We start from the raw sequence: 12,639 nt of genomic DNA on the forward strand, positions 1-12,639 counted from the left end.
CCCTTACAAGCAATTTTATTTTATGCCAATCGAGAACATAAACATTGTGCTGAACACCTCAACAGCAGCATCAATCCACAGCATCAATCCAACACATCTAGTCCATTTCAGGCAACATCTGGTTACCCAAGACATCATTTCAAAGGCCTCGTATTTTTTATTTTGCATTAAAAGTTTCTTATATTCACCTGCATAGCCAAAATCTGCTAAACTAAGTCAACAACTACTGCCCCACCTTGACACAAACTTGTTTTTAGGAAACAAAGGAAGTTTTATTTGAAGTGAAAAGGAAGCACATGAATACCATAGTATGGTTTTTAAAAACAAAGTCATTCACAAAAAATCTGGAAAGGGAATATGTAACTATTGGGTCGTTGCCAAAAGAAATCAGATTATTTGGAATATATAATAATGGTTGTAAATTAAAATAATTCTAGAACATTTCCCAACACTAATAAGCCAAAATATGTCAGAAGTCATGAGGTGAATACTTGTTATTTTCCCTACATCTAAAGCAAATACGTTGAATACTTTAAATGTTATTTCTAAAGCATCTTCAATTTATAATTACAAAAGTGTCTGTGCTTTGCCAGTTCTCCAGAGAAAGATCTTCTATTGGCTATGTAGAAAGGAATTCAGAAGGGCATCAGAATGTTAGACTTCTCACCTAATACAAATATAACCTCATTTAATTAGGGAAACAGTTTGAGATATGCGCCTTGAAAGTGGAGAAGTGCAGGGTTAAAAAAAAGGAGTAACATTATAAAACATTTAACTCAAAATCAGAACGGTTCTTTAATCATTGCAAATGAACTTTTTACAATATCAGTCTTCTAACTTTCTGGGCACACTTCCTGCTAAACACTTGAGTGTCCTCTGTGGGTTACAAAGAGTAAGTTTTCTGTGTTACACAGCTAAAAAAAACTGGACATTCTTAACAACTTGGCATCACATCTTTTTTTAAAAAAACAGATCACACAATAATTTAGACAGCATTTATAGCATTATAAAATCAGAATTCCCCTCTTTAATCACTCACAAGAGCAGCCATTAAGAATACAACAGCTTTAGGAATACAAATAATGAGGATGTAAAACTATCTGTGCAAAACTGCATTATTTTTACTGTCTAAAATTTCAGGGAAGTAACACCGCCAAAAGCAGAGAGAGGATAATAAACAGTCATGAAAGTAATGCTACCTTAGATTTTCAAACAGGAATTACATGATGAAGTAAGTATTAGAAAAGAAAAAAAAAATCTGATGGCACCTTGAACAATGACAAACATCCTGGAAACTGCAGTTGAACAAGAACTGATACAGGTTCATGATAAAGTCTCTTTCAGGAGTAGCGATTGATTTGAGGGTATCAACTCTAGCATTTCTTTCCATGCAAAAAAAAATCTGTATCTTTCCAACATCTTTGCTTTGCGGGCTACTAATGCATTTAAGAATGAGCAGTCTTTTGAGGAGTGTGCTTTCTTCCATGCATCTGAAATCTTTAAAACAGCTGGATCATTGATTCCCTGGATTTCCCTACTCCAATCCATTTAACTGCAGGAGAGAAAAGCAAACTTTTGTTATAAAAGTAATACACAGCAAGATCGGATTGTATCTTAAGATAAGATACAAACTTATCTTCTTAAGCGCTTAAGATCTTAAGTACCATAGTCTGAAGAAAAGCACAGCATATAGTATTAGTACATTAAGAAATGATAACTGTGTTTATTGTTCTCTAAGCAAGAATGCATTGGTAACTTAGAAAAGCAGGAAGAGTCTTGAGCTGCCATAATAAACAAATCAGTTTTCCAGATCATAGGAAAAAAGATACATAGCAACTGTCAGAAAAGTGAGGATTTGCATCATCTCCTAATTCCCAGCTGTGGATGGAACCACAGGATCATCTTTATTAGGGAGCATAAGAGAAATTTACTAGTTTAGGAGCTCTTACTGTCACATATATTTAATCACATCAATACACCAGTAATCCCACTGACTTTATAATAGCAGCAGAACTAAACCTCTATTACAATCAATCCGAAAATCACTTAAGCAAGTTGTAAGAGTCTCAGTTGAACACAAACTGTAGTATAAGCCAAAGAAAGAATGCATAGTAAAACTTTAGAAAATTTTCAATTCAACAGCTAAACAGATCAATAAAAAGAAGTAAAACAATAATTACAAGTATCACCGGGTACATCAGAACAAGCACAGCTACAAACTAGTTTTCAGTATTTTGAATGCTCATGAAGGCAAAGTACAAGACAGGTTTCATGGAGCAGAAAAAAAACCAAAACATTAAAAAATAAAAATAAAATCTGTTTTACTCACCAGGAACACCCAACTCCATTTCTATAAAGCGAACGTAATTCTGTGCATTTACTGGCAGCTCATCAAACGTCCTTGCATTTGATATGTCCGTATCCCATCCCGGGAGTGTCTCATACTGAACCTCTACTTTATTTAAGACTTCCTGGTTGGCTGAGAAGCAAACAGGAACAAAAATATTACGTCTACAAAGTTTATATATTCTCTACTTCTAAACACATAACTGTAAAGCTTTTTATTCTTTTCTTATACAAGGAGGTTTACTCATAAACTGAAGGTGCTGAAGTGTCCTTTTTTGTTAACATACGCAGAGATAAAAAAAAATCCAGTAACTATCAGGATTTAGACTTCAAGAATTCCAGTACTCAGTCACATTCACATATTTTGCTTAAACCACCATCTTTTCAGTTCAGAAAACAACTTTTCAGGAAAAATCATTCCCCAAAATGTTGATTTTTTTTTTTTTTATGAATACCAAGATCCAACTCCCCCCTCACGAGGCAATTCAGTGACATGAAAGCAAAATCAGACACCAGCTTGTAAGTATCAGGCAGTTAAAACATATTTTAAAATGGCATAGGAGTGTCCGTTTTGCTAAACATAGTCATAAGATGTAGTTTATACCTAACAGACTTCTGCTGCCCGCTGACCCTTTGCCCCAAACTCTGCAACGAATCTGTCAACCAGTGCAGAGTCCCACATGATGTATGAACAGTAACTGTTCCAATTCCTTCTCAGAACAGAAGCAACGAGTATATTCCATTTTGTCCTTTAGTTACTAACTTACTACAATGTTGTCCGTTAACTCTGAATCCTGTACTCAAGTATTTCAAGTACTGGAAAAGATGCTAAACACATTGTTCTGGAATTGAATCATTCCAGTAACTACCTGAACATTAGTCTTGGAACGACACTGGGCAGTGAAACAAAAGCCTTAAGCCTGAAAATGGTCAAAACACATTGATAAAAAAAAGAATGGGAGGTGTCAGGCATTCCTGCCTTCCTGAAAGAGACAGGGTTCTGCCAAAGGCACTGTAATTAATGTTTATGCAGGCTCCATGTCTCAGATCAAGTCACTCCTGCAAAGACAGCTAGTCGACCTGGGAAAGGGCTTTAGGTGCAAGAGGCACAGTAGAGATGCCAACACAAAACCAACATAGCTAATCTCCTCCAGCATGTGTGTAGCCAACAAACTCGAGCTGAGCATACTGAACAATTTGTCCTGGTGCAGGGACAAGTTTAATAGTAGCAATGCTGTAAGGACAGCCTTTACGAACTAGACTTTTTGAGTAAGGGTGAAGTAGGACTACGCTCTACCAACTTCAAAGCCTAGAACAGTGAAGAAATGCACAATTTTTGGACTGAGGTGTTCACAGGTTAAGGCAAATGATCCTGAATCAATTGGGACAAACAGGCACATTAAGGATGCCGGGTTGCAGAGGCCAAGAATAAGCACTTTCTTTAATGTCATCAGCAGTAACAACTGAGATGGTGTCTGCCATCCAGGCGATCTGTAAAACAGAACAGCTGTATTCAAAGTGGAAAGCTACAAACTAATCTCTGGGCATTGCAGATGGTCTAGAACAAGATGCTAGCCTCACTCTTTCTGAAGAGGCAAAGTGACTGAATGCCTAATCTTGGAGATCCACAGGCATTTTTACTTTGAAGCCTCTCTGATGAGGCTAGCTGGGAGCAAGCTGAAAGCACTCAGAATTGAATCGTCTAATCTTGTCTACAGTCTTCCATTACTCTGTATTAGTTCAATTCCTTACTTCCCCAAAAAGGAGGAAGAAAAAGAAGAGATAAATTTCTTTATGTTTCAAACGATTGTCTCAGTTTGTTCCAGCAGGTACGATAAAAGATGATGTGTGGTGAAGACAAGCCATAAACTGAGCTCAGTGTAGTAACACAAGTAGTCACCACCTAGATTTGTCTCAGCTCTTCCCTTAGGGGATTTATCTTTCAGGCTTTCTGAAATATTCCTTATTAACAGCTGAATTATATTATAGAGAGAGCAGATTTAATGATATCTGGTAGTCTGGTACTAAAATTTGGAGAGGCAATGGTGTGATGTTACTTCCAACTCAACAATAATAGCTGAAATTTGGCATCTTTGCATGATTGTAACAGAATGATCCTGCAGCAACTTCCAGAAACTGGACATAAAAACAGTAATATAGGTCAGACCTACATGCATCTAGCACAGTGTCTTAGATCTTTAATCTACAGTAGAGACCTCAGGAAAGAGCACAAGAAAAAAGAGCAAGCATGAAGTAAAGCTTCTCCACAATAACCTCCCAATGTCCTAAGGATCTGTGTTTTCAAAGTCTCCTGAGCTAGAGTTTGTATCTGTCTGAGCTGAGATCAACTGAGGCCTGAACTTGGACAGGAGGCACTAGCAGGACGAGACCATGGCTTTCACCTTCCCTTTAAACTGATCAGGTCAGAGCCAGCAGGGAGCTCTAGCTTTCTTTCATAAACTCCTATGACTGAACAGAACAGGAGATACTGGCCAGCTCCATAGCAGAAGACTACAGCCTCAATGATACCAACTGAAGTCAGCTGTAAATTTACGAGACATTTTTAGTTCTTTCTTAACAGGAGATTATGAAATGTCCACAGAAATCTAAGCTAAAAAACCTTAGTGAGACTCATAAGATTCTCTGATCCAGCTGGAAAAAGGAACAATATATGAAATATGGCATGTTTTCCTGAGATGGTGGGCACTGTGCGTGCTTCTAATTTAGAGACAGTTATTTCACAAGAAGGGTAAATCACTACCATCTCCACGAGAGTGGGAGGGTAGGGAGGGGAGAAAGAGAGAAATACCCTGCCAGCAAGAGATTCCCAGACTAGTTCGCTTCTAAATTACATTCAAAATGTCAAAGTGGCAAGTTTAAAAAAAAAAATATATATATATACACACACACACAAGTGCACAGCATGCAGTGTTGTAGACATCAGAAATAACCTAATGGTCCGCAGAACACAAAGTGGGAAGAAAGATACCTTTTGTTTTTTATGCCAGGGGCAGCGGTAGTAAGTAACCTGCAGCATATGTGCTGAAAATGCTGCCAAATGTTGAGGAGTATAGCAACGAGAGAGGTGTGGAACACAGAGGCACTGTGAGAGACAGCATCTTCCAACTTACCAGAAGTTCAGCTCAGACTCCTTCCTGACACTTAAGGAAGACAGCATATCAACAGCAAAGACAACAGCTTCTACTAAATTTCTACCAGAATTCTTAATTGTTCATAGAGTAAAGAAAAATACAGCTAGGCAGGTGAGCCACATTGTGCTGCTATGACCAAAGGTCAGCTACCTGTTACCTGGGTATATACAGGGAGCAAAGTCTGCCCTCAGGACTTGTAACAAGGTTCTGGTTCCATCCGAGACACAATGAATGGGAGGAAAAAAAGTAATCAGTGAAGTCTTAGTACTGGAAAACATGGCCACCTATTTATGTCATCTTTAATGATGGACTGCGAAAGAAGGTCCTCCTGGCTTGAGCACAAGACAGTCTAAACAGCTCCCAGATTAGATGACAGGGCTACAGATGAAGCATTTGCTAAGCAGCTCTCGATTCAAACGTGCAATCTCCATTATGTTCAAAGGCTATCTAAAGTACACGGAAATTTACTTAATATTTTGATAAGGGTATCACTCAGGCAATATCCGAGTCTTAAAGAGGGAAAAGCATTCCCTGGTTTAGTGCAAGATGAGTACTAAATTTCCTGAGTAAAAGTGCATGCCAGTCATTCAGTATGCATTCAGATCGTAACTGGCACTTTTATTTGAAGATACTGGAGGACAAATCAAGTAGAGAACTCCCCCAAGCACACAGAGGAACACAAGATTTTTTTACTAATTCCTTATGAATTTCCCTAACAGATATGTGCTATTTTCAGGGACTACTGGCAGATCATCACTTATTCCTTTATACATAATTACATCTTTATACTATGTAAATACTGCTGTGAGTTGTATCTGACGACTACAGTTCATCTCCTCACCCACAAAAAGTTCTCTGCTGATAATATCATATGAAAAATTGCAACCTGTGACCAACCTCAAACCCTGAGGCAGCAATCAGAATTGAAATAGGCATCTGCGCACATTAGAAAATCAGAAAGCCCAGTCTTTAGTACTGGTTAATGTTCTTCCTTTTTCCGGAGTACCTCTATTATAGCAAACTGAGAAAGATGCATTATCCATGAAAACAATGTTTTGTGATATTTGAATATTTTAACAATGCAGATACATTTTTCAGGTAAAAACGATCACTGAAGTGACCACTGTCCTCCTTAGGAGCTACAGTTTCTATCACGCTAAGCTGATGTACTGTTGGTCCTGCATTAGAAAATACTCTTGCTTTCACCTAAACTAATTGCTCATTTCCTCCCCGACCCCTTTTGCCTCTTTTCCACTGCGTAGGTGTGAGGTTTTTGGCTGCTCTGTGAACCATTAAAGGGAACTGAACCATTAGAAAAGTAACACAGCAAGAGAAAAACCTGGCTTTTCAACCAGATCAGTTCTCTCCTGTGGTTCACCACATGCTAAATGAAGACTTGTCCTGCTAGAAGAGGAGATAAGACACTGAGTGTAGAGTGTGAAACCAACTTCCAATTTAGCTTGAAGCAGGCTGTATTAAAGAGATAGAGCAGAAAGAATATTTACATTTAGGAAGCTTTATACAGCACTTTGCATCTGTCTAGTAGACAAACGATAGTATTTGGTAGAGGCATCTTTAGCATGTGGGTACAGGTCTGGTACAGGGTGCCTCTGGTGCATCTGGGGAGCCATTAATGGCTTGATGCTGAAGTAACACATTCCTGTCATAAATTTTACAAGTAAAAGTAAAATGTATTTAAGTATCAGACTACATTTCACCAAAATCTAAAATTGATAAACAAGCAGTCTTACCAGGAAAATGAGGTATGATTTCACCATCTAGTTTGTAGGCAACACCAACTTTGATTTCTGGAAATACATCCAAGATATCCAATTTGGTAAGTGCCAGCCTATGAAGAAACATTACTCTGGTTAAGCAAGTACAACTCTCAACTCTCATCACACTGTAAAAATACCAAAAGAAAAACTAATTCATGCACATTGCAATTAATTGTCTTTCCTTAGAAAAATAGCTCATATGGCACTAATCTATTTATCTGGTGTGACTTTAATTAAAAGAAAAAAAAAAGGAAACTTATACTGCCTTTTTATTGCGTCCTTAACTCTCGTACTGTAAGAAAACAGCAAAAATTCAAAGAACAGGTATTCCCCAATTAAAGCGAGTGGTCTACAGCCTTCCGTGTTAGAATTTAAACTGGTCAGGGTGCTGCCAAGATACTTTATGATCATTCATTTGAGATGGTTCCATAGCATGATGCCTTTGCTGTCTGTTCCTGTCCTCTGCCAAATGTTCCTGTCCTACAGTGAAGGCACCAAAACAACCAAACACTGGCTCTGTAAATACCTCGCTGCATCCTATTTTAAATAAAAAACACAAAGGACAATAAAACCAGGAAAATTCAAGTAAAGCGTGTATTTACACTATTCAATCTACCAGAAATTTTACACCAGTTTTGTTTCAGACACCTATTTCTCATTTTAATTAAAATCCCAAAGTCATATCCAAATTTTCTACGTTTACACATACTGCTAAACATACTGATGGGTTCCCATCTGTCTTATTTTGAAAACAAACTAACAAAACAAAACCCCACAAAATATATCAGGTTTTAAAGGCCTTGTAATGCATTTAATTTGGTTTCAGTTTGGTGGAACGGCAGGGGTTGGGGTAGCTTGAAGCATCAAGGACTAAGATACATAACTGCTTTTTGGATCATTTTAAATGAGAAATAATGATGTGCTACAAGTACAAGAAAGAAAGGAAATGTCAAATATAAAAACATTTAATGCTAGGAAAAATGAAGGACAGTTAATTTATCAAGACATCAAAACAATCAACAAATCAATAACAACAGCCTGAATGTTACTAATATATGTGCAATTAACACTAATCTGTAGCATTTCATTGTTTTATGTCAAGTTGTCAGCAAAGCTGTCAAAATAACTCACGCAGTAAATCCATTAATCATGTAGGCATATCGGAGTAACACAAGGTCCAGCCAGCCACATCTTCTCTTTCTACCAGTGGTAACACCAAACTCTTTACCTCTTGTTTGCAGCAATTCTCCAATTTCCTAAGAAAGAGTAATACTATCAAAATTTGTTCCTGCTCTAGCCTTCTATTCCTTAGGCAGGTCTGAGAACCGACAATCAGATTTGGTAGTCCTGTAAGATCAGTATAGAACCAGAAGAATGAGACATCCAAACACACCATCGTCCACTTGCGCTTAACCAATAACACTGATTTAACAGAAGACAGATGTGTCAAGTTATTTCACCCAGTTACAGGCCACTGTTTCTCTAGGGCTGATAATACTCACGTTATCTTGTTCTGTAGGAAAGGCACCGATTCCAACTCTTGTGGTATATGCTTTCACAACTCCGTACACTTCCCCGACATTCTGCGGCGGCATGCCCAGACCTGTACACACACCTCCAACTGTGCAGTTTGATGAAGTCACAAAAGGGTATGTGCCTATTTCAAAAAAAAAAAAAAAAGTTTTTAAAAACTTGTTCTAACACTTGATTTAGACTATTAAAAAAAACTTCTAACCTGGTAAGGAATAGTACTTGCATTTACAACACTAAAAAACAAAACACACAATAAATGTATTTTACAGTCAACAACATATTTAATGAGCTCTTAGCTTTGTATGCACATTGTCTGATCCTTCCTTATTAGAAAAGGTAGAACCTTACCACTTACTTCAACTGGTACAGAGGCAAAAGTTGATTACATAATAATTCATATTCATACACCAGAAAAACCACGCATTGCTATCTTATCTAAAATATACTCACTAAAAGAACAATGTAAAAATTTGAAGGGAGACAAGAAAACAGTATTAAAAGCTCAGAAAATACACATTTACTATTTTTAATTTTGGGAGAAAAAATAAAATACAAGGTCCACAAATTAGTCAGCACATTATAAGGAACAGAAATTGCAAAGACACGTAGAATTCTGGGAAGAACAATTTTGCTTACATAACCAAATGAAAAACAGTATTTCCACAATTAAAGAAGAAAAAAAAAAGCACTCCTAGAATACAGTCTAGTTCATTAGTGGTGAGAGTGTCTCTAGTCAAAAATTCAGTCCTCATTTAAAAAGCAGCCTGGACAGCAAAGATAAGACTTAAACATCTCAAAATCCCTACGTTTACTTTTATTTTTTCAGGTAATGGAAGACAAAACAGAGCATGCCAGGCCTTAGCTTCAGCCACACAGTAACTACATAGAAGTGAGAGAATTTTACCTCATGCTTCACACTTTTTTTCTTTTGGTGTAAGAGTCAGAGATGGGCAAGAGAGGAACAGCCAAAAGGAACCAACAGCAATACAGACAACTTCAAAAAGTCAAAATCCTTCAGAGACTGTGTTCAGTGAGGTTCTGCAGCCCAGTTTCACATATCTCTAGCTTCTTTTGCTTAACTCAAATCTCTCAAGAAAATGACCAGGCTTACAGGTGATATGTAACAGCAGTTTACAAGCACAAACTAGTTTTTATCTTTCTTACGACACAGTGGTTGAGCTTTTCTTTACTGACAGGTAAATATAGCTAGTGGATGTCAGAGAGTCAATGAGACAATTCTTACCCATTTTCAGCTCCCAGCCTGGTATACTGGCACTGGTTTAGCCTCACTCAGTGTTTAAAAACACAGAATACCACACTCCCCCACCCCTAGACACAAGCACACGCAAGCTTCATTACACGCTCCAGAAAAGCAGGATGGACTGCCAGGCTGGGGATTTACCATCTTCTCCGCCAACAGACACAAATTCACAAAAGTCACCTCAGTATTAAGACTTCTGTGCACCAAAGCACAGAAAATAGCCTTATTCAGAATGCTCAATAATTGAACTTTGCATTGTCAAATCTTTTGACTAGGACTCGCCTATTGTTAGCCCATGGTTAACCTATGGTATCTACCTAAGGAGATACTCTGTGTGTGGGGGTCTCACAGCACAGGCAGGAGAAAAATCCAAGTGACCCAAACAGCTCATCATACCTGATGAGATTCAGACTGCTTGCATTTCCTGTATTTATATGAAATCTAAAATCCTCACTACTTACAAAAACAAGCCCCCTAGACTTTTCTGCAAATATCTGTTTTGCATAAAACATTTCCCTGTGACAAGCATATTTGAAGACTTCTCCCCTCTTTTTTTTCTGACTTGTTAAAAACGGAAATTTCTTCCAATATTCAGATTATCATGGGAAAGCTTGGTGCTTATGTTTACAGTGATTATTCCTAGACATATCTTCCTCTTAAAAGAAGAGGCTTTAAAACTCAGTATGTTTGAAAACGTCCAGTTATCAGAACTCCCATCAGTTGAAAGCAGAATGTGTGCCAAATTTCTATTTGTTTGACAGTAGTCCTTCCAGGCTTCAATTTCAGGCTTAAGCATCCTTCCAACAATAAAAATGATACAGTTACAAAGCCAGTGAGACCGATGAAAAATGTGACAAAATGCAGGAGCCAATCATACAGGCTGCTTATGCCTATACAGAGGTATAATAATTCACCTGTCCTTACAATATAATGATAACACACAATAATCTCATTAAAAAAAGCGGCTTCTATCAGGAAGGAAAAATTACAGTGCTTTAACAAAAAATGCACCATTTATAATTTCAAATTGATTGGGATAATCTTGTCACTCTTGCCTCATTAGCAATCCAGATTCCCAACATATTTCGTTACATCCTGAAGCAGTGGAAAACTAACCATTATATAAAGTGTTTAAAAAAGTGCAAGCAGATTCTTCAAAGTCAACAAGTGTTTTGCATATATACTTTGCCTCTCAAAGTTCTCCATTTTTCTTCTCCTTTTGCGTAGACAAATACAATTATTTCATATGAAATTTGTAGACATGGAAATTATAGCTACACTTTATTTAAGAAAAGTCACCTGATCTTTACTGTCATTCAAATCATTAACGTTGGGAGAGTCTAAAGCTTTTTAAAAGGATTTAATTAAAAACTTCCCCCCTCCCCCAGTATTTGCTAGTCATAGACAGCACTGTTCTCTCAAAATACAAAACACTTCTGGCATAAGAACAGCTAAGCACAGAACAGTTTATATTTAGTGTTCCTCTTTCACAACTTAAGTATATAGCAACGTGTGTCTCAAAAAGGCTATACCTACCAAAATCTATGTCCAGCAGAGCTGCATTTGCACCTTCTACTAAGATCTTCTTTGGTGGTCCGTGTAAAGCCTCGTACATGAAATAAACGCCATCCCTTACCATTGGTTTTATTTTTTCCATGTATCCCTGAATAACAGAAAAGACTATTGTATAGTATAATTTTATTATTAGAAAGCCAGCCAGAGTACAAGAGCTATTGCTCCCACATAACAACGCTCATATTCCTTTTGAAAAGGAAAAGCAAACACAAATAAATGCTAAATAGGACATAACATGTGAACAAGGGAAGGAATAACATTAGACTTCAATTTACACAATAGATATGGATGTAAGAAGCCAGTAATATTCAGACTAATACTTGGTACACAGCCTTTCTCCTCATAAGAACATACAGAAGTTCTCATTCTAATGATTCACTTCACATGAAATATAACACTTTGTCTTTCAGAATTTAATCAAATGCATTAGCATAAAACAAACATTACATGCAAGTAATTTCCTCAAGCTACAAACACGTATTATGTTTCCACCCTAACAATGAGTTTCAGATATTCTGTAATCCTTATGTGTATTAAGTAAACTATCAAGCATTATAAAACACTCAACTGTAACTGATTTTTAGGTCTACGTATTGATAAAAATACTACAACTCCACATGTGTAACATATTATTTAAAGTAAAAACAAAGAGAAGTGCTAAGAACTCCCATATACTCCATGCTAGAGCTAGTAAACTGAGTTTAGTGGCAACTAAAGATACAAGAAAGATGGTATCTTTGGCTTGATTTTCTGAAAGAATTATACATGTAACTGTGCACACCCTCCCCTGTTCCACACATACATCAATGGTTTAAAACAGTTTGTCAAATTTGGTCTAAGGGGTAAAAAAAAAACCAAAACAACTCATACAGTTAAGTTTCTACAAAATGCATGAACAAAAAGGCTGCGTAAGGGTAAGACACCTGACAATTTTTTTCAAACAAGAACTTGGGTGCACGGCAAAAAAATCGCACTATTAGGCATAACAGAATTA

General features: G+C 37.1%; 1 protein-coding gene across 2 annotated transcripts in view; it reads right to left on the reverse strand.

Annotated features, from left to right (window-relative positions):
* Window positions 1-770: 770 nt before the first annotated feature.
* ADSS2 (adenylosuccinate synthase 2) overlaps window positions 771-12,639 on the reverse strand; it is a 36,211-nt gene continuing 24,342 nt past the window's right edge. For both annotated transcript variants that reach the window (XM_075412640.1, XM_075412641.1), the window contains 6 exons: window positions 11,607-11,733; window positions 8,779-8,933; window positions 8,408-8,532; window positions 7,250-7,347; window positions 2,330-2,479; window positions 771-1,552 (listed from right to left, as the gene is read on the reverse strand). In XM_075412640.1, coding sequence (XP_075268755.1) covers window positions 1,500-1,552; window positions 2,330-2,479; window positions 7,250-7,347; window positions 8,408-8,532; window positions 8,779-8,933; window positions 11,607-11,733 — 708 coding nt within the window. In that variant the 3' untranslated portion in view covers window positions 771-1,499. The remainder of the gene's footprint in view (window positions 1,553-2,329; window positions 2,480-7,249; window positions 7,348-8,407; window positions 8,533-8,778; window positions 8,934-11,606; window positions 11,734-12,639) is intronic.

This window comes from Opisthocomus hoazin, chromosome 2, assembly GCF_030867145.1.
Source record: "Opisthocomus hoazin isolate bOpiHoa1 chromosome 2, bOpiHoa1.hap1, whole genome shotgun sequence".
In the NCBI taxonomy this organism is placed as follows: domain Eukaryota; kingdom Metazoa; phylum Chordata; class Aves; order Opisthocomiformes; family Opisthocomidae; genus Opisthocomus; species Opisthocomus hoazin.